Source organism: Idiotropiscis lumnitzeri, chromosome 9, assembly GCF_059441095.1.
Source record: "Idiotropiscis lumnitzeri isolate Australia: NSW breed Sydney's pygmy pipehorse chromosome 9, RoL_Ilum_1.0, whole genome shotgun sequence".
NCBI classification, from domain to species: Eukaryota; Metazoa; Chordata; class Actinopteri; order Syngnathiformes; family Syngnathidae; genus Idiotropiscis; species Idiotropiscis lumnitzeri.
In genome coordinates, this window is record NC_142399.1 from 10,146,873 (window position 1) to 10,168,540 (window position 21,668).

General features: G+C 41.9%; 1 protein-coding gene across 2 annotated transcripts in view; it reads left to right on the top strand.

The window, feature by feature from the left end:
- Nucleotides 1-21,668, top strand: part of grid1a (glutamate receptor, ionotropic, delta 1a) — a 248,434-nt gene that overhangs the window by 151,752 nt on the left and 75,014 nt on the right. For both annotated transcript variants that reach the window (XM_088305175.1, XM_088305176.1), the window contains exons 3-4: nt 2,376-2,660; nt 15,099-15,304. In XM_088305175.1, the coding sequence (XP_088161301.1) occupies nt 2,376-2,660; nt 15,099-15,304 (491 nt within the window). The remainder of the gene's footprint in view (nt 1-2,375; nt 2,661-15,098; nt 15,305-21,668) is intronic.

The following is a 21,668-nucleotide window of genomic DNA, read 5'->3' on the forward strand; positions in this document are numbered from 1 at the left end:
GCAGTAAATGAGTTATCAGTTATCGGAAAATGCAGTTAATTTAAGTCAATTTTGTTTGGTTTTATGGGTTCCAAAAATATTGGGTCACTTTTTGACTGAAGTGTCTGTACTAAGTACCCTGCATTTTCGCTTAATCTCCCTTCTTATTTCCCAAAACGCTTCAAAGCCTTACTCAATCTCACTCCTTTGTTGTCCTCGTACGATACAATCCCACTTGGCTGTCAATCCTTCTTTTCCATTCTCCCTCGCTGTTATTTTGCAGCCCCTTACTATTGTGATTTTGTTGTGGCGCAATACAGTGGTATGCTTGGAGTGCGGTTGCTATTTTTCTTACCACGTCTCCTGGAATCATGATTGATTTTCCCTTTTCCTGCATTGTACGTGCCGTTTGTGTAGCTGTACTTGGCTTTTTAACAGGCTTGGTATAGGAAGTTTTTTTTTTTTCTAACGTGACCTGTCATTTGTTTGCTGTTCTTGTGCCGAATTGTTCCATTATTCAAGCAGACTACATAATTGAGCCGTATGAAAAGCTTCGGGAGGGCATTGGATTGCTGTTTTGTGCAATACTTTCCCCGCTGCAATTTGTCTGAGTGTCAGACCTTGTGTCTTGGATTGTAAATTTGCCATCAAATGCGCCTCTTTCCAAAATGGCTTTTCCAACTCGTCAGGCATTAAAATGCGGATGTTTTTTTTTTTTTTTTTTTTGATGGACTGCATGATGAGATTAAATCGGGAAAGGTACTCGGTCAACAGTTGAGATCCAACCTTCGTTTAATAGGATCGTCGTTGGCATTTGACTCCATTTCTTAAGTCAGCTAATCAATTAATTAGCAGAGTAGTGAGCGGATTTTTTTGGTGCATTCGTAGACGCCCGGGAGCTGTCAAATACCATCGGAACGGACGAATGTATGATACAAAGACGTAAGATTTGTACTGAAGATTGTGATGTGTGTGTTCCGTCACATCTGTTTTGATACGACGCTATTGCACTTCTTTATCGAACTCTGATGATCTGTCAAACAACTCAATGATGGACGACAAACATGCCCTTCAAGTTTACTCCCACTAATGCATCATTTACCCCAAGCCAGACAAACCTTATTTTAGTTTGTTGTTTTTTTTTTTGTTGTTTTTGGTCAGATGCTGACATATTAATAATGCTGAAGATGACATTTTCATCTTTCAAAGATATGTTGGCGCCGTTCCCGGCAGACGTCCTGATCCACCCTAAGAGGATAAAAAAGTCTGAGTTGCAAACGTAAATAAAAAAAAATGTAGTGACGATAAGACCTGCTCAACTCAAAACAGGTGTGTGCGGTTTTAATTTTGGCTCATTAACGTATATTCGGCATGTCAATCAAAAGCGGAAGACGGCGGATATGTCGCTTGTTCGGTTTTGGTGAGCCGTCTCCTTTTCGGAATGGCCTCCTTGTGAGCGGCTCCTCATCGCTGCTTTACATGACTTTACAACATCAGCAGCAACCTCCTGCTTGCTTCATGTGAGCTCAGCTCAAGCGCAGGGGCTCAGCCGTAATCCTCAGCGGGGCACACAAAGACCTGTCTTCCATTCCGAAGCCCAGATGAGAACACTTTGTTGCATAATGAATCAAAATTAGGTTTTAAATTGGCGGCTTTGCGAATTGACTCCAAAGGGGTGTCTGTTCTCTGTGCCTTGTTGTGATATTCATTCCATCATTTCCCGTCGTTAAATCTTGTTTGCGGCAGAATGGCCTCTTTGGATCATATTTTCTGTCTTATCGTACTAAAGACAGCAAGCAAGAATATTCTTTTCTCCCGTTGAAAGGAAGATGAGAAAGTTGGATTTAGCGGATTGCTATTTGCGCTACCGCAAGGTTGTCGGATTAGCGAGAGATGCTAATTGACGCGAGTCTGCTCCAACGATCCGCGACAGTCAACTGGATCCGCCATGTAGAAAATGGATGGATGTCTCGATGGCTAGATAGTGGAGGAGACTTATGAGACTTGGCATCACGATGTATTATTTGTTTACAGTTATAGAGAAGGTCGCGTTTTGGATAATGGGGTCGTGCAAGACAAAGACAAGATCTCGCATGACGTCATGAAAATTTATGGGGAAAAAGATCGAAATATGATTTTATGAATCGATATCGGGCTATGAAAAGGAAACTCGATTCAAATCGATATAACAATATATATTTTTTTTCCAGTCTGTCCCATATGTGACTGCCTTAAAAAAAAGTCGAATGCCGAAACCAAGAGCCTTAAAACTGGTCTTGAGAACAGTCTCAAGAACAACACAAATTTCTGAGTACTATAACACAAATGAAATCTCACATTTTTTTTTATCCCTTGTACTGTTCAGTCAATTTATAGATTTCTTTTTTCCTGTCCAGCATGCGAGTTGATGAACCAGGGTATCCTGGCCTTGGTCACGTCCACGGGCTGCGCCGCCGCCAGTGCCCTGCAGTCCCTGACGGATGCCATGCACATCCCTCACCTGTTCATCCAGAGGAACGGCGACGGCATTCCGCGCACCGCCTGCCAGTTCAACCCCAGCCCGGACGGCGAGAGCTACACATTGGCCGCCCGGCCGCCTGTTCGCATCAGTGACGTCCTTCTTACCCTGGTCTCAGAACTGTACTGGCAGAAGTTCATCGTCTTCTACGAGAGTGACTATGGTAAGATTTGGTTCATCTGATTGGATTCCTGATAGCAAAACATCAAAGGGACTTTCCTCTGAGCCGTTTTGTTTAGCTTAGCATTTTGTAACGGTATAACTTGATCTAGCTTGTATCCCGCTTGTGAAAGGTCCCATCATGGAACCTTTACGGCAGGGATCCTCAATCCTGTTCCTCAAGGGCCTGTGTCCTGCCTGTTTTCCGTCTCTCCCTGCTGCAACACACCTGACTCAAATGATCAGGATCATATCTAGCTTCTACAGACCACGCTGATGATCTGACTCTTTGAATCATGTGTGTTGCAGCGGGGAACGATGGAAAACCGGCAGAACACCGGCCCTCGACAAACAGGATTGCTGACCCTTGCTTTATAGCTTGCAACCTGGTATCAGAGGCTTAAAAAAAAAAAGCGGATAGCGAAAAAAATAAGAGTATGAAGTTGAACGCCCAAGACTGACTTGTCCGACAGTTATTTCATACATGAGCACACAAGATGCATCAGCACACGCTAATATCGGCAACTCGCCAAAAGCATTGTGTGAAAGGCACATGTGGGTTATATCACTGATGCACAACAAATTCTGTGCGAACGGGACTCGAGTACGCCACCAATTAATTGACTCAAGTAGACTAGAGCAATTGGTGTTCTGTCACAGCCCACAACCCTGCACAAATGTTTATTACAATGTAATGCTCAGTCAATGGAAATGAGCCGCACCTATAAATCATGTATGACGGTGGCCTTTGCACGTCCTTTGAGGAGATCTGTGGAAGTCTCTTTTATTAGACAGAGATCCATATCAGAGCCCTTTCACAAGAAGCCTCCTTTATTTTGTTTTTTCACATATATTGCCGCGTTATATGTCAAATCTCGATCCGATTGATATTTTATTCAGGCTTGATATGGAAAACGTCTCATTCATTTAAATTTTTTTGTCAGCACTTCAAAACTTTCTCTTGAGACTTGGTTACACCGAAGCGGCGCTTGTTGCAAGGAGAGAAGGGGGCGGAGACTCCACTTGTGCCATTGTAGAGCTTGTTAGCAAGCAAAATGAAGGAGAAGAAAGATGCGAGCGAGGAGGGAATAAGGAAGGAATAATTAGACGACGCAACCAATCGGAGTCAACAAAAATGTTTTGACGAAGATCATGTATGATGCATGACGCCGTCTTACTGGGTGAGCACCAAATGGTGAACTTTTTGGCTCTTAATACCCTCATGATGGCTTGGAAATGAAACACGACATGTGCTTTTATAACTGCAGACTTTCAGATTTGATTTGAAGTAGTGAACGTATTACGTTAACACGTGCTGAATTTCAACCCTGGAGTTGCTTGACCAGGCCGATATTAATATCGTGTGGACGTAAGATTTAACGTCGCAATTGTTGTTACTATTCCTGCTTTGCATCTTTTCCCATGTTCAGTGTTGTTATGTTGCGGGGTTTGCAATTGTTGTGACCGTTCCCGGCTGCCGTAGGCTCCTAAATTATCAGCAAAGAATTTTTATTTTGAAACTATTAAAAAAATATTTGGAGCATGCCGCCCATGAATGTAACTAGTCGCCCAATAAGTTAGTTCTTCAAGTTCCGACCCATTTCCAGTGCGCTACACTTTGTGCAGTGTCTTTCCCAGATGCATTTGGGAAACAAACCATCTGGCTTGTCGGGCGGCGCTGTTAAACAACAACAACAACAGGATAGCATAGGCGGCTCTTATTAACATCCAGACGAAGAGACAAATCAGAGCCTAATTGGATCATCTGTGCCACCATGAAAGAAAAGTGTGTCCCAATAGTGTCTTCTGTATTTTCAGACGCTCTACATTCTCGTTTCTCTGCACTCATTACGGCGACTCCGCGGACCCGACCTTTCCTTGGCAAAAAGGCAAATGGCTGCGTGTGAACTCTTGATTGGCAAAGGCCGCGCACGGACGCACCACGTTGTTGCGTTTGGACTTCGCCGACGCTGATTTTGAAGCCATCGCGAGTTCTGAGGTTGGCGCCATCGCGGGTGCTAATGAGCTTTATCTTTTTATTGTTTGGGTGAACGGTGGAACCCACAGGTGATGTTGCGTCTAATGAACCCAATCAGGGCTCCGTGTGGAAAAATCTTTTCATCAATTCATGAGCTTCTCTTGGCGAATAAAAGCCGAAAAACCTGAAAAGTGAACAGAACGGGTTGTCGACGACTTCATAAGCCCCCGCCCCGCTTTTTTTTTTTTCTACAGCGTCAAATTAAAAAGGATCCTCAACCGCGAGCAGTCAGAGTAGCTACGGAGCTCGCTGTCCTTGCAGCACGATTACTGAGGCCAAAGCGTCAGCGCCTGCAGAAAAATACAAGTGGAAAGAAAGGAGGTCAAGATCATGTTTTTTGTTGTTTTGCTTCAATTTACACACAATGCGCAATCTCCTCGCGGGCAAGCGCTTACTTGCCAGAAAGTAAGTCGAGAACATGAAGATAACTTGGGTGAACATCGGATAACCTACAAACTGCTTTTTTTTTTTTTATGAGATCGTACACAGAAAAAGGAAACATTTAGGTGGACTTGGGAAAAAAAAAAATTAATTAATCCACCGCAGCTAATCTTTGATTTTTGACTGTAAATAATTGATTTAGTGTATCATGCTCACTTCATCTAAACTAATTTAGTTGGGTGAAGCATGCCAATTATTTTTAATGGGTTGAAATGTATTAATTAAATTGGCTGTATTACTTCATCCAAATAATAATTTCCGTTTAACCTGAATGATTCTACTTCATGGAATCAATTTTTGATCATTGGAATAAACTTTAAAAAAAAAATGCAGCAAATAATTTAATTGAATGTTATCATAATTGCATTTTTAATCACATTCACACCTATGGACAATTTGCGGTCAAAATCTGTCGAACCCTGATGAGACAACATGCAATCGGAATTCTGACTTATTTATTTCACGAGTCGTTCCTCACTGCAAGGACCACCGACTGTCGTGGATTGCGTCAGCTGCGATGATGCAATTTGTATGCGAGGTGTTCTCAAGTACAAACGAAGCGCGCTTATCAGTGAGCATCCGAGCCTCCGTTGCGTCTCCATCTAGTGTGACTAAGTGCAAAAAGATGGGATCGATTATTTCAATTTAGTTTTTATCTAACAGTTGCAAGTAACACGGCGATGAACAGACCACCCAAAGCACCTTCTTGAAGGATGCGGAATGACAAGCAGCGCTTTTCACTATTCATGAGCACGCTCAATTTGTGGGACAGAGCAATGAATGCAAATCGAGAGCTGTATCGAAAAATATTTTTGGAAAATCCACCTTTATCCTACTTGTGTAGCTCAATGCAAGAAAGGATATCATGGTATGAACTTTGTTATCACGTGTGTGTTGTCAGCTCTATTCATATTTGTTGTAGGCTTTCAGTCGTCAACCTTGGATGATGGGGTGTTTTATTAGCATGCGCAACCCGCTTGTGGGAGCAGAATGATGCTCAATGTAATGAATCTGTAGAGCTCATTCATTCCAATCGACCGTAATACATCGGTTCGCATGAAGCACTTTCGCTGCTTTGCCTCTAGTTCACTTTGTCATTGTAAATTTTCATACATAATTTGGGAATGTGAGAGTGCGGGGAATCAGCTCTGCAGGAACACTGGCTAAATGGGTTTTGATTTTTTATTATTATTATTTTATTTATTTTTTTAGCAGCTTCACGGGAGAAAAGCACAAATTTAAAGCAGGAGTGCACAAGCGCTTCACTGTACCTTTTTTTTTTAATGACGACCCAAATTTGATGGCATGCCGCACCCGCGTTTGATGGCGTCGTCTCAAAAGCTTGGCAGTTAACTCATTCGTTGCCGCTGACGTCTAGTAACGTATTTTGGAATTTGCATTTTCATTGTTGGGTACGGTTTGGGCTGGGGCGGCATGTCAAGCTTGGAAGCAAGTGTAGTGGTGAACAGATCCCTCTAGATGGCAGTCGTGCACTTTGGAGTTAAGGTCAGCACAGCTTTTGAATAGAAGAAAAAGATTTGGAGGTCATTCTCGGCTTGTCACGTCAATTATGAGGAAGCGAAATGGCAATGTTGGAAGTTTAGGCACCTCAGCCGCCAACGATTGAGATTTAACTCATTTACTGCCATTGACGGCTAAAGACGTCAAAGGTCCATTTTTTTTTACTCAGCTGGAAGTGAATGAGTTAATCACACATTCTTCAGATGAATTCATCCAATTAGATTACGCCATTAAATTGCTGTTAAATGCGCTTCCCCCTGGACGACTTGCAATCGTTTTTGGAAATTCCTCCGAAGTAATAAACTTGGCTGCCAGGTAATAAGGACATTCCCAGCAGCCTTTCTGCATTTGGTGTTCAGCACTAATTAGCAAATGTTGCCCCCCTCCCCCAGTGTGCTAAAATATCAACTTATCTGCGAAACTTCTGCCAAGAATAAAACGTCTCCCTATCTAATGATATATTCCACCATGATTTTGTTTTTGTTTGCAAAAAGAGTCTAATTGGTTTCTTGGAGAACTGTCAAAGGCTTTTGATGAACATTTTCTCAAGTGCTTGTCCAAATAAGGGTCATGAGGAGGAAAAGTCACTCCTAAACGGAGACATCCGACAAAATGACCTTTGATGACTTTAATCGAAAGTGGCTGAAAATGAAAAGTTGCGTCCAATTATCAGTATGTGTCGAACCCTCTTAAGGAAGGCGCTCGAGTGTGTTGCTTGAGATTACGTGCTCTCCTTGACACTCCCGCACAAATTCCTTTAGTGCTTAGTCATGTTAGCACAGCAGAGAATTAGGCGAGGATTAGATGTGAGCTTGATTAAACTGCGTGAAGTGGGAGGGTGCGAGGGGGGGGGGCGCTCGATCTCATTCGTTCAGGCAGGCGACAAACTGCAAAGGAAATCTCCTGCAGCGCGCCCGAATCGTCGAGGAGATGCTCGCCACGGGTGACACGTCGCGGAAAACAAAACAAGGCACTCGACAAAAGCGGCGGCGGCGGCGGCGGACCCTTTAGTGAGACGCCGCGCCGGCTTTGTACGCCTTCACAATGAGTTATTTGACTCCATCTCAATTAAGCACTCGGCCGAGTCGTAAGGTCTATAACTCCGCCGACTAACTTGTCAAATCGTCTTTTTTTTTTTTGTGAAGGAACGGGAAGGTGCGAGTGACCTTCGGCTAATTGGTGTTCCATTAAAAACACCGACAGGGTGTCAAACGAAGAAAAACTGTAGTCTAAATGATACAGGTTAATAGTTTGACACTTTGTTGTCAGTATTATCCTCCCGTAAGTAAGATTGCTGCAGATCGTTAAAGGAACATAATAGCGGCAATCACTTGAGTGTGACTAAGGTTCGACATTCAAAAGATAAGAGACAAGTGGTTCTTTTATGATGATGCGTGTTGATTGTTCTGTTGATTCATTACCTGTGGCGCTGAAGTTTTAATCTGTTTTTTTTTAGAGGAATAAAACTGGCAAAAAAGCATTTTAAAGTTTACAAAAAAAGTTTGCAAAACTAATTTCTATTTTTTTTTTTGCACCTTCTTGATTCTTTTCTTCTTTTTATTGTTTTATTTACCAAACGGTTGATTAAGTGTATTGAACCAGCTTGAGTTGGACCAAGTTTTTATAATGAACAAGAAAATGAAGCAAGAAGATTGGTGGAATACATTTTTGCCGTGAAATCTCGTTTGATTTATTTTCATTGCTGTTTGGTCTCGGTTGTTGCCTGTTTAATGTTAATTCTAAGGAAACCGATTTGGTTCTGTGTGAAATATTCTGTCGACCAATAGGACAAAAGTTGAACTTTTTTGGGGAGATTTGTGCCCCGGTCATAAAAATAACACAATATTTGATGGGAAAAAAAAAAAGGATCATCATGCCAACTGTCAAGCGTGATGTGTTTGCTCTGGGGCTACTTTGCTACTTCTGGACCTGGACGACTTGCTGTGATGAATGGAACAATGAATTCCTTTGTCGACAAGAAAATTCTGCAGGCGAATGTGCAGCCATGCTTGTGCACTGAAGCTGAGTTACTCTCGGGGTAGAAAGAGGGTGGACCAGAAACATGCCAGCGACTCCACCTCTGAATGTCTTTTAAAAAAAAAAAAAAAGGGTTGTAGCGGTGTGACAGTTCAGACTGGAAATCGGATTGAGATGCGGACAGTTCATGCACAATAAGACCAAAACTCATCTTGAGCGATCGAAACGACTCATCAGCAGTTAGCGCAAATACTTGATTTGAATGATTGCCGCCAGGGGTGGCACAACCAGTTATGAGGTTCAGGCGACAATTACTTGTTCAGATAAGGACAGATGGGCTTGAATTTTTTTTACATTTTTTTTTTTTAGAAAAAACATTTTACATTTAATTTGGTTATCTTTGTGAGATATTGAAATTTTTTTGATGATCTCAAACATTTCAATATAAATATGCAAGATAAAACTTTTTTTTCTTTTGTAAACTCACGTGCGCTTCCGTTCGCTTTTGCTTTTTTACTCTCATCAAACAGGACATCCCCACTGCGTGTTTCATTCCGAATTTGCGTCTGGATCGCAACAAATGACATAAAGTCTCGGAAATTGTGCTCCGATCCCACTAAGACACTTCCATGCTTGAGCGTTAAGACAAGATGTACTGTATCATGCGCAGGACGAAGCGGCATTATCGTTGTAAGAGTCTCTGCGATCACTTTAACGGACTCATCTCTTGTGTTGTGAGTAAACATGGGCTTAAAGCATCGCCACGTCTCGGGCTTTTCCGCTCGGATTGCGCCGTCGCTTGACAGCTCGGTGAAAACCTCTGAGCCCTTTCATCATGATACGCTCATTGCTGCACCGCCGCAGTCCGAGAGGGAGCCCCCCCGCTAGCGTTTTGGCTCCAGTGAGACCGACGCCGGGAAACATGTTAGGGGAGCTTCACGCTAAAAAATTCACATGGAAAAAGTCTGAAGGAAATCTGCCTTTTAAAGCTAAGGATCAGAGAGTTGGGTGTTAGATGGTGCGGCACCTGCTGTGACTGGATTACGCCGGTGGTCGCTTCACTGGCTCAGTTAAAATGTCCAGCTCTTAAAGGATGCTGCCAGGGAACGATGCGGGGGAAAAAAATGCAGTCCTCCAATGACTTTATCTGCAACAGTTTTTATGAGAATCTATAACGGTTTGCTCGCTGCTTAACCTCTTGACCCAGGACAAACAGCGAAGGCAGTTCAGAGTAAACTGGTTTGAATGTAGCTGCTCTTCATATGGTTAGAATAGGTGTGGGCAAAACTACGGCCCGGGGGCCACATACGGCCCGTGAAACGTTTTAATCCGGCCCGAATAAACCTTGTTCATGTTTTATTTTCTAAATGTTGTGGTGTGTCAAAGACATATATTTTGTTCGAATGATTTTGTTCACTTTCATTTAAAATTAAAGGTATTTTTTTCCTCCGATGAGGCGAGGTTACCAAAACACACTGACTGCGTTGAACTCTGGGCTCCGCTAATTGACACCTGAGTCGGCAGATTTCAGATCCTGTCAAGGTTTATATTCAAGCTGCCTTTTCCTTCATGTGGGGGCACGTCGGCTGTCTGGTGAGCATGTCTGCCACAGTTCAGAGGTGCAGGGTTCGATTGCGGCTCCGGCATTCCTGCGTGGGGTTTGCACGGTCTCCCGTGTCTTGCGTGGGTTTTCTTCGGGTACTCCGGTTTCCTCCCAAAACATGCATCGCAGGCTAAGGGGGCACTCTAGATTGTCCCTAGGTGTGATTGTAAGTGTGAATGGTTGTTCGTCTTTGGGTGCCCTGCGATTGGCTGGCAATCAGTTCAGGGTGTCCTTTGGGATTGGCTCCAGCACACCCGCGACCCTCGTGAGGAGAAGCGGCTCAGGTAATGGATGGATGGATTTTCTTTCATGTATTCAGGACCGAAACTATTTCGTGATTTAGAGAGCGGAAGCAAAATGTAAAAGTCGATTCTACAGGTGACTGGGAGGCAATGTGAAGCCTTTCAGACTGGAGTGATTTGTTTGGGACTTTTTGTTCTGAATGTTGCGCGATGTTCTTTTGAGGGAGTCCAGCCTGAAGACCATTACGGAACATGACAATAATCAAGTCTACTGGAGATAAAAGCACGGATACTTGTGGTTAGCACGTCAGTCTCACAATTCTAACATGGATGATAAATAATAGCAGACCTAATTGTTCCTTGTACGGTTCCGCCAATTTAAATCTAAAAGTAAATTTAATTTGCTATCTTTGTCGTGCTAACATTTTTGCCATAAATGTCAATTTATATTTTAAAGTTGCTCCAACTTAAATGAATGGTTTTAAACACCCAAAATGTTTTTTTGTTTACAGCGATTGGTCACGTGATCAAATCTTTACCAATCAACCAATTATCTAAAGACAGAAGATGAATATCTGACGTCAGTCCATCGTAGAGTACTTGCAAACATATCTTTGCTTTACATTTGACCTTTATATGATACGTTCGTTTGCAGCGACATCAATAAATGAACTCGGCTTTGCTGTCGCATGAATAGAAAGAGGCTTCAAACATTGCAGGTGGGTCACCAGATGTCACATTTTCAGACCAACATTTCTTGGAAACTAGATTTAAAAAAAAAAAAAAAAAACTCAACCTCACATATTTTTGTGTCCTTCATGGGCTATTTCCACACGAACTACCATACTTATAGCGAGTGAAATACTGTAAACAAAATACCTCCACTCATAAAACCAGTCCCTCCCTTCACTTGTGCTTGGGGGAGGTAATAACACTGAAGGAGCACTTGTAAAATTTGGCAATATGGCCATTGAGAAAAACAATGTAGGTGTCGTGGTAATTCGTCACATCGCATTTAACTTTACGCTGCGTGGGCTTTGTGTAGAAGCAACATCTTTTTCCTGAAAACAGGAGCCTCGGTGTGGTTATCAACAATGTATTACGACGATGAGTAAGTTTGCTGCCAAAATCCATTCATTTCTGTCACCTCGCGGGGCCAGACGGAATGGCGTTTAGATTCCAAATCATATTTGCGCTCTGTCATAAAAAGTGTCCGAGCTAATGTCCGCTCAATTCAAAGTAGCGCCGCCAAGTGTGGCCACTTCAATTTCCGGAGCTTGGCACAGCTACGGAGTTGACGAATGATTTGATTTCATGTTTCTTTCTGCATGTTGAACACTTTTGTCCAGCAGTGACAGTTGTTATTTACGCTAAGTGTGGGCAATATATGGCCCGGGGGCCACATGCGGCCCCATTAAATGTTTTAATCCGGCCCGCTGAACTTGAAAAAAAAATAAATGAATAAACCTTGTTAATGTTTTATTTTTTAAATGCTGTGGGTTTTCAAAGACATATATATTGTTGTAATGCTTTTTTTCACTTTCATTTAAAATTAAACGTTTTTTTTAATCCTCCAATGAGGTGAGGTTAGCAAAACACTCCATCCATCTGCTCCTGGTCCGGCCCCCCTGTCAAATTTTAGAACCCATTTTGGCCCGCCGTCTGAAATTTGCAATGCAGCAAAAGTGTATCGCATCCTATCTGCAAAGACGCTGCGCTTTGATAGGTTTGCTTGGTTATTGCATAGCGCTTGTTTGAGTTTCGCCTCAGGTGCAACGGCATCGCGGCAATGTCGCACCATTATGCCGCTTCGACCAGGTCAAAAAAACTCATTTGAAGATCATTTACATACCTCGCCCTGAGCAGCTAAACATCAACTCAATTAGCGCCGGCGCACTCCCACTGTTTAATGTTATTGATTCGTATTGTGTGGGCACTTTTTGCCTGTTGCATGTCTGCGCTACTAAAACACTACAAGGCGGGTCTCATCAAAGCTTCTGGAATTGCAATGCATAAACTTTGCATTCAAAAACAGACGCATGCCTATAGTAGGCTTTAGGAAGAATATTTCAGCCAATTTTGAAAGCATAAATAACCTCAGAGAATCTGTGGAAGAAAATATATGTATTGAAATGGTAGAGGCGGGGGACTCGAGTCATCGTTAAGTTGCCGTTTTTAAGACACGGACTCGCTTGGCTAAAGTTTTTGAAAGACTGAAGTATCGCAATGAATTAATCATGATGCACAAGCTCTTCTTGACATTCTTGTTATTAATGCTGCTCGGACTTGCCCTCAGAATCACTTTCCCTTATTTTTATTGACAGTAACGAATGACTTCCAAATCAGAATTAATTCATTACTCCTTGTGCTATTTTCTTTTTCAAAACCGGGTTACGTTGAGGTTGGTGCTGCGAATCCAAACCGGTTGGGACCAGTTGCATCCTTACCAGCAAGTTAGCTGGTTAGCTAGCTAGCTATTCAGCTAGCGCTTCTCATCTGCCACGCTGTGTTGGATCAAATTGCTCCCATTTATTCTGCCGGTTGATTTCACACGTCCTCGATGGCTCCTTCTGAGGAGATCTCAGTCAAGAGTTACAGCGATTTGCATTTCTGATCTATGACTGCAAGGATAAACTGTAACAGTTCATATGTGAAGTGAGTTTAAATGGTGAAAAATAGTGAAATATATTTTTGGAAGTAAAAGCAATGTGCCAGGAAGTTAAAGTTATTGTCTCGTTTCAAAAACGCATCTGCAGGCGAGCCATTGTGAACTTTGCTGAAGGGTTGATTTTCATCACACCGCCCCCACACGAATTTCTCCCTAACTAGAGCTGCACAGTGAGCACAGATTGCTGTTAGTCAACGCTTTTTGCAGTCTTCGCTTCTGATAGTTGGCACGCAGTTGAATGTTCGTCAAAGTTGTCGCAACTTCTGCATGCGCCACATGCGCAGATCCGCTACACAATTTTATTTGGCCGCCTGGTGACATAACTGCTCTGCCTCGCAGAAGGAAAACAATCAAATTTTTATCAGCACCCTCTTTTTTTCTTCTTTTCTGTGATCTCCATCGTCCACTGGATATTAAGTGTGCTGTAATTCTTAATTTTTTTAAAGCATGGCAAGCAGCCTTTATTAAAATCTGGAAGCTGTTTTAAATTGTCCCAATCTTTCTTTTGACTCATAAATGCTCTTAAGAAAATCATTTCAGTATTTCTCAACCATCAAATTTACCCAGCAAGGACTATAAAGAGTTTAATTAAACACAATTTAATTGAATAAAACAGCATCATTAATGTAAGCTAGTCCTTGGAGAACTTTATTATAACTGCAACCGCCTGAAGTCTCATCTCCTGCTAACTGGAGGGAGCAAAAAGAGGAACACTTGGTGTGTGTTGTGTCACATTTTGGTTTCGAGAGCCAAATCTGCCTCGGAGCCTTTCGAGCCGCTCCTAAAAATACACTCAACCGAGCAAAGGTGTCGAATAGCGTGATTCATTATGCAAAGCTTACATTTCAATTGAATATTATTTGCTTTTTAAAGTGGCATTTTCTCATATTTCAGGAGGCACAGTGAACGTCTTTTTAAAAAAATAAATAAATAAAAAAAGATGAAAGAGACCCCGTTGTGGGAGGGTGAAAATTGCATTTGTCGCTGAAATTTCAAACGCATCACTGCCGGGACGTCATCTTCGCGGAGAGCAGCGGCGAGGATTTATCTGCCGACCTCTGAGGTCTCGAATACACTTTCTCTATCTTATTGATCCCCTTCTGAAAATGAGAATAAATGACATTTAATGAGTAAAAGTAGAAGGGCTTGACGAAATGGAAAAGCGATGGAGGAGCCTCGTAAAAGTGGAGAGAGAGCCTCATGAGGCGCATTAAACGTTTACGATGCACTACTGTATTGTGAAAGCGCTCGCTACGTCATGCAGTACACCGTAAACTTCGCCAAAACTGGAAAATCAGTGAACTATCATCATTTGTTTGTTCATTGACTTAATAGTTAGCATGCTACTTCCTGCTTCTCATGATGCCTTCGGCGAGAATTTTCGATTGCTGATCAAATCAATTCTTGTAGCTGTTTTCTCCATCATCGTTTTCTCGCAGATTTTCTGTTCTGACGCGCTTCTGATATGTCACTTACTTTGTGTCCAGGCAGGAAGGTGGACACCAGGCAGGTTTAAAGCACATTTGTGCCAATGATGGACTGTAATGAAGCTCTCCTGCTGGGCCTGTAAACAGTTAGACGTCAGGACGAGTCGTGATTCAACGCAACAAAACCGGCGACTGAGAACTGTGACAAATTCTGGCCAAATGGGACGAAAGTGCTTTCTTTATTTCGGTCAGATAAGGCAATTGAGAAGAGTTTACAATGCCAACCTCAAGACTGTTTTAGGGTTCGGTATCTTGCCCAGCGGACAGTCAAAGCTGGGATATTTTAAAAAAAAATTTTTTTAAGACAATTAAAAATTCTGACCAGGCACCCATAGCAATCACAGTCATGTTTGCCCCCCCAACATTCTGTCACATTCATCCCCTTTTGCCCACAGTGGCCTGAAAACTGATTGCCGCGTCCTTCTGGAACATGTTGTCAACATTGTTCTCTTCTGTTTCCGTCAGATATCCGCGGTTTACAGACGTTTATGGACCAGGCCTCTCGTCTGGGTCTGGACGTTTCCCTGCAGAGGGTGGACCGCAACGTCAGCCGGGTCTTTAACGATCTCTTCAGCACGCTGCGCACCGAGGAGCTCAACCGCTACCGGGACACGCTGCGGAGGGCCGTGCTGCTCATGAGCGCCCGAGCAGCGCAGGTGTTCATCCACCAGGTAGGATGCGTTGTCTGGGATGACGAGTCAACAAAGGAGAAAAGTACCTTTTTGTGTCAGTTCAGCAGGCAGATTACAAATGAAACATGCTGTTGTGGATTTTTCACGGAACTAGTATCCCCTCAAAGTATGGCAACAGCGAGGCCATTTCCTTTCCATTTTGTTCCTAGAAATATTTGGTTATGATGAATAAGAAGAACATGAGACAAAAATTCCGGATTTCAACTTTGGTTTCTGGAAATTTCCATCGAGAGCAGGAACACAATTTTGTACAAGCAAATGTGACAGTATTTGTAACAAAACACCACATTTCAGATGAGCAAAAGTATTAGATTTAGAGCAATTTCCAGACTTAAATCCAATAGAGCATGCTTGTTACACCCCCCTGGCAACAAATGAAAGGCCACCGCAGTAAAGTACTCCGTTCCAGCATCATTTTTTTACTCCCATTTAAACAACGTTGACACTTGAAAAGCCAACATGAAAACACGTCATGTCAATTCCCAGACTTAAATCATATAGAACATGCATTTTACTGACATAAGAGTAGAATGAAAAGTGGTGACATAAGAATCATGCAAACATTTGGCGATAGGCTTGTGTCCAGCAAATGATTAGCAACAGTCAGTTTTTAAAATCTCATTTGAGTTGAAACGCAATTGTATCGGCTGTATCAAAATTATTGAGAGGTCTAATACTGGTACTGGTAACATTCTGAACAAAATACAATTTAGTGCTATTTTTCTTTTATTAAAGCATATTAAAATAAAAACCATCTCGTGAGCGGGAAATGATAAATTGAATTTCAAATATTTGATTCACAGGTTAATTGAGTTCCGAGCTTGTCACCGAACAAATGACGTCAACGCGTAAGTCAAGGTTTAATCTAAGGTTTATTATAGTTGTAGTTACAGAAGGTGACTGTGACCACACACACGCGCGCACACACACACACACACGGACATGCTCGCAGCATCTGTTCACATTTCCTTTTATTGCATTTGAAGCTTATTTATTGTATACTTTCATCTCAGGAGCCCCCGCACGGAATCAGCCTGACAGAATCTGTCAGGGGTGAGAGAGTATTGCAAGACAGCATGCAATATGTGTGCCGACTTATGTTGGAACCCGAATCGCTGTGGACATATTAGCATACATGTAGCATATGCATGGGATACACGCACGTCGCTCCAATGTGACATTTTGATTGAATCCGTCTCATCCCGGAGCCGGTTCTCGAAAGGATTTATTTCCATGAATAAAAACATCACAGCACACTTTTAAAATGACGTTCACACGTAGGGCTCAAGGATTCTGACAAGTAATCTAATTGTGATTTTTATTTTATTTTATTTTTAAATGCAATTTAACTTGCAATATTTTTTTCAAGGTTTTCTTCAAATATTACATAATATAAACAATATCTGATTTATTTAGTTATGCTAAAATAAGGAAAATTAATTAACCATTCATTAATATGAAATACAGTTTTCTTTTACGCATTCGCTATGCTGCCACAAAATCCGACAAACAAATGTGCCGTAAAATAAATCAATCATGTTCCTTTGTCACGTCAATTTTTCATGTTTGATGAAACAATATATAAACAGCCCTTGACAAAAGTCAGCCATGTTTGTAGTTCCCTTGCATTTGTCGTATCTGTAAAGTGGCCCAGTTGGAAAAAAAAAAAGTCCATCAAAAAAGCTGACTTTTGAATCCAGTTCCATGAATATGAAAGTGAAGCCCTACAAAGACATCTCAGTGTGTGAACACACGTCCTGCTTTTATTAATGACCTGTCTTTGGGTTTTGCTTGCACTACACGAATTTCGCTTTTGCACTTCTGAAGTCTTTTTTTTTTTTTTGTTCTTTCTCCCTCAAAGTTGTTTAATCTGCCCCGTTTACATTCCTTATCTTCCCACTTCTAATTCATACGAGGCAACCTGGCTAATAAGCCCTCGCGTCACGTTCAGGCGCCAGCCCCCGAACGCTTCTGTGAATACGTTGAATCATTTGACGCGCTCCCGGCTTTGATAATCCATCTGAGCTTCTTTAATACCTGTTGTCAGAGAGCACACCTGAGACATGTTGGGACGGGGTATCAAGGGTGCGAATATTTGAGTGAGGAATAGCAATGATGTGGATGATGCCTTGAGCGCAGGAAGGAAAAGTTGCTGGGTAGATTCTTATCTAAAATTAATTACAGATGACACACGGTGGCAGCCTTAAAGGGGACATATTACGGAAAAGTGACTTTTTAATTACTTGTGTACAAACAGTTTTTTTCCTCGAGAGGGCCTGCCTGCATATCAAATGTAAAATTATAGGTCCAAATGACATTTTTTGTCAGCTGCCACTCTGCGACAAGAGTTAACTTGAGAGGGGAAAAAAATTAATTTAATTTTAAATGAAAGCGAACAAAAGCATTACAACAATATATTTGAAAACAAGGTTTATTCATTTCATTTTTTCAAGTTTGGCGGGCCGGATTAAAACGTTTAACGGGCCGCAAGTGGCCCCCGGGCCGCAGTTTGCCCACGCCTGGTCGAATGTAATATATTATGTAACTATATCACCGAAATGTTTGTATATATTCATATTTGCATTTATTTTACTTTGTTTTAGCAAATGATAATCTGAATAAATAAAGATGAAACAAAAACAAATAAGCATTGTTATTATTTGAGATTGATTTGCAGATATGAGCTCTCGTCTGACTTTTCAGCCCCGTCACATCCCCGTTCCGCACCCTCCTCAATTTCCATTCATCGTTTATATGCACCTAATCCTCGTCAAGGTGACTCGATGTCCCACAATGCATCAGGCTTATCTAAGTCATGTTTTTCCTCTCGGCAGACTTTGGCCTAGACCCTTACAATCTGAAATGCTTAACCCTAACGATTTACATGACATCATCCTTCCATGTCTTTCTCTCCTCGTCCTTTTTGTCCTCACGATGCTCGTGTCGTCTCATGTTTGGCTGCGCCTCTTGGGGGGCGGGGCGGCCCAGTCAGGCAGCCAGACACTTGCCACATCGCCTTTCCTCTCACATCGCACATGAGGGGGTGTGGCGTCTGGTGTCAGCTCCGTCTCGCCTCACTCCTTGACACCTGACGCCTCTGTGCGCCCCTCATGCGAGGCGACCTCTCTGCCGAGTCACGCCAGCCTCTGCCGGGGGCGGCAAAGTGGCATTTTCAAGCTCTCCGACCATGTTTTCATGTCCTCGGCTGGTATTAGCAAGCATTTGTAAAATCATTTAGCACGTACTGTTGGTGCAAAAAAAAAAAAAAAAAGCATGCCAAAGTCACTCCCCAATTAACATGCGAGTGAACAATATCGCTCTTTTGGGGGGGAACACAAAAAAGATTGTTATTCATATTTTCACCTTTTTAATGCTTTCAAATTTCATGTGTTGTAGAATGGAGTACGAAATACAGAACGGAATAACAAACCGTATTAGCAAAATATACTGTACATTTTACTAACTGGCTCTTCTATATATTAGTGACTTCATGAACTGCAGTAATATAATGAAAAACCAAAAAAAATAAATGAAGTAAATCCCAGAAGTAAAAAATCAATGTTTTCAGAAAAGCCCTATTTAAATACTCCCTCTTCATGTTTTAGAGCATTTACAATTTTTTTTTTTCTTTAATCAACCATCCATCTGTTCCGATTCTCCTCACGAGGGTCGTGGGCGAGCTGGAGCCTATCCCAGCTATCTTCGGGCCGTAGGCGGAGTAAACCCTGAACTGGTTGCCAGCCAATCAAACCTAGCGACAATTTAGAGTGTTCAATCAACGTAGCATACAACATGCAATGTGGGAGGAAACCAGAGTACCCGGAGAAAACCCACGCAGGCCCGGGGAGAACATGCAAACTCCACACAGGAAAGCCAGAGCCGGAATCAAACCGTGCACCTCTGAACTGTGAGGCGGATGTGCTAACCAGTCATCCGCCGTCTTTAATCACACTTAAATAAAATAATGCAGACACATATTGAGAAAGCAACAGTGTGCCAGTCCCTGTGTTTTCACTGTAAACAGTTTTTTCCCCAAAACTAACTCACAATTTAAATCAATAAACATGCCCAAAGACTCACATAAAAAAAAAAAAATGAACGTACATTCCATTCTGTCGGCGTCAAAAGCAGGATCAAAGAGGATTTGGCATTCAATAGTCTTCAGCAGAAACTATGCTGAGATGTTATTCTTCCAGTTTTCATTCGACAGCGGAATTACACCCAAAGTGAACGGAAGGCCGAACAGCAAACACACACAAATTTTTATTTATTTATTTTTTTTAAAAACAGCCAACTAGTAGGACCGCAAACCCCAAACCTCCTGACGGAAAGGAGTTTACTGTCCAAAAATACAGTAATTATTTGATGATGCATTTATGCTATCTTGTGCGTGAAATAAGAATGACTTTTTTGATTCATTATTGTTTATCAGATGAACATTTTGAAGAGACAAGCTAGTGCTGAAGCATGAAAAGAGCATAATTTGAGCCCGACCGACCCAAATAGCACGTTTGACTAAAGATCCAATTAAGGATTTTTGACAGCTCTCGCCCACATCACCTCGCCATAGGTGTGAAATCTGCTCCCGTCGTGTTTAAGAAATACAAATTATACAAATACACTCGATAGTTTTCAAGTTAATTATGTGTACCACCGTGACAGCTAAAAACTGTTTTCTCAGCGCGCCAGTAAAATTCGCCGCCGCAGTCATTTCTTACGCGCCGAAAGAGCCGAGATGCATGATGTGTCATTATTGCACTTTTTAAATGTCATTCAAATAAAAATCTATGACTCATGCGTGTTGCCACTCATGAGGAAATACTGAACCTTTTCGTTTAGTATCATAGCAAATATTTAAGTACGTGAGCGATGCTTTATTGTTTTTTTGAATGAATCCGTTAAGCCTCGTCTTTTTTTTTTTTTTATTCTTCGGGTTTGGAACTGAGCTTGAAACACCGTGAATAATTGATGCCACTCAAGTTTCGTATAATTGGCCATATTAATAGTTCAAACTGTGTGTAATATCACGGCTAAGACTAAATTGCTAAATTATGAGTTAGCTGCGTCGTTCCGTAACATTTCAGAAAATAAGCATCCAAATTCTGGATGATTTTTCTCCAAAGTACGCTAAAAGTTAGCTTTTTTTTTTTTTTTTTTTGATGCCCTCATAAAGATCACTCCACTTTCTTGTGGCATCTTGGTGCCAAGCAACTATTGAAATACCATCTTGTGGCATCTCTGATCACTATTCACGGCTGGGCTCAGTTCCAATTCACATTTGGGATGGCGTATAATCGTGCACGTGTATCGAAAGTCGCGGCCTTTGATACGATGCGGGACGGCTTGAAGCTGGCTGCTGCTGCTGCTGCTGTTTTACTTCCTTTCGCCTTTATTGGCGCTCGTTTCTCAATATGTGACTTTATGGGCCATCTTGGCCAACTGGGCCCGCTGTTGTCCCAGCCGTATTTCTCTTAAAGGGATTGAGACATGCAATCACTGAGAAAATATTAGACTGTACTGATTGTAAACTTTTTTTAACAGGCTCTTCAGTGAGACCAGCATTTATCCACTTGTCCGCCCATATTAAAATAAATTCAGCATGTGTCTGGCTTGATAGCTAGAAATATGAGCGTGTACAAGGTAATCCATGCGAAGAATCACGTAAAGTTAAGCGACCTATCACACAGGTGTTGTCTAGCCTACTACATGGTGGTCACTGATTGGCCAAGCAGATTTGTCATCTCATCACTGCATCATTTCTGACGACACAGAGCTGCAAATGGCAAAAATAAGCATGGATGCTAACTTTAGCGTAACCTCATGAATTTATAAATAAAATAAATATAATTTAGCAGGAAATTAGAACACAAACTAAAAGACATATTCAATAGATGCCAGAATCACTGCGGAACAGTGACAGTCTCATATTGAGTTCCAAAGCTAAAGAATAAAAATGTGTTTTCAAACGCGTTTTAAAAGTGGACAGAGAGGGGGCGGGGCTTGCCTAACATCCAATGGGAGGTCACTCCATAGGGAAGGACCGGCAACAGAAAAGGCACCTTATCCAGTTTCCCACTTTACTATTTTAAAGGTAGCATTATCACAAGTGGGGATGCACACAAGATCCAAAATCTGAAAAAATATCTTTTGGGAAATAATCTCAAAATAAATAAAAGCGTCATGTTGTATCATCCTCCAAAGGGAAAAGCACCAATGAGAAAAACAGAGCAGTTCGTGAGGACTTAAAACATCAAACTTCTCGGAAGCTATGACTGAATTTGAAATCCAACATTTAGTCACGACACGAGTCTTCAAATTTCTGATTCGAGGCGACCCGTCGGCG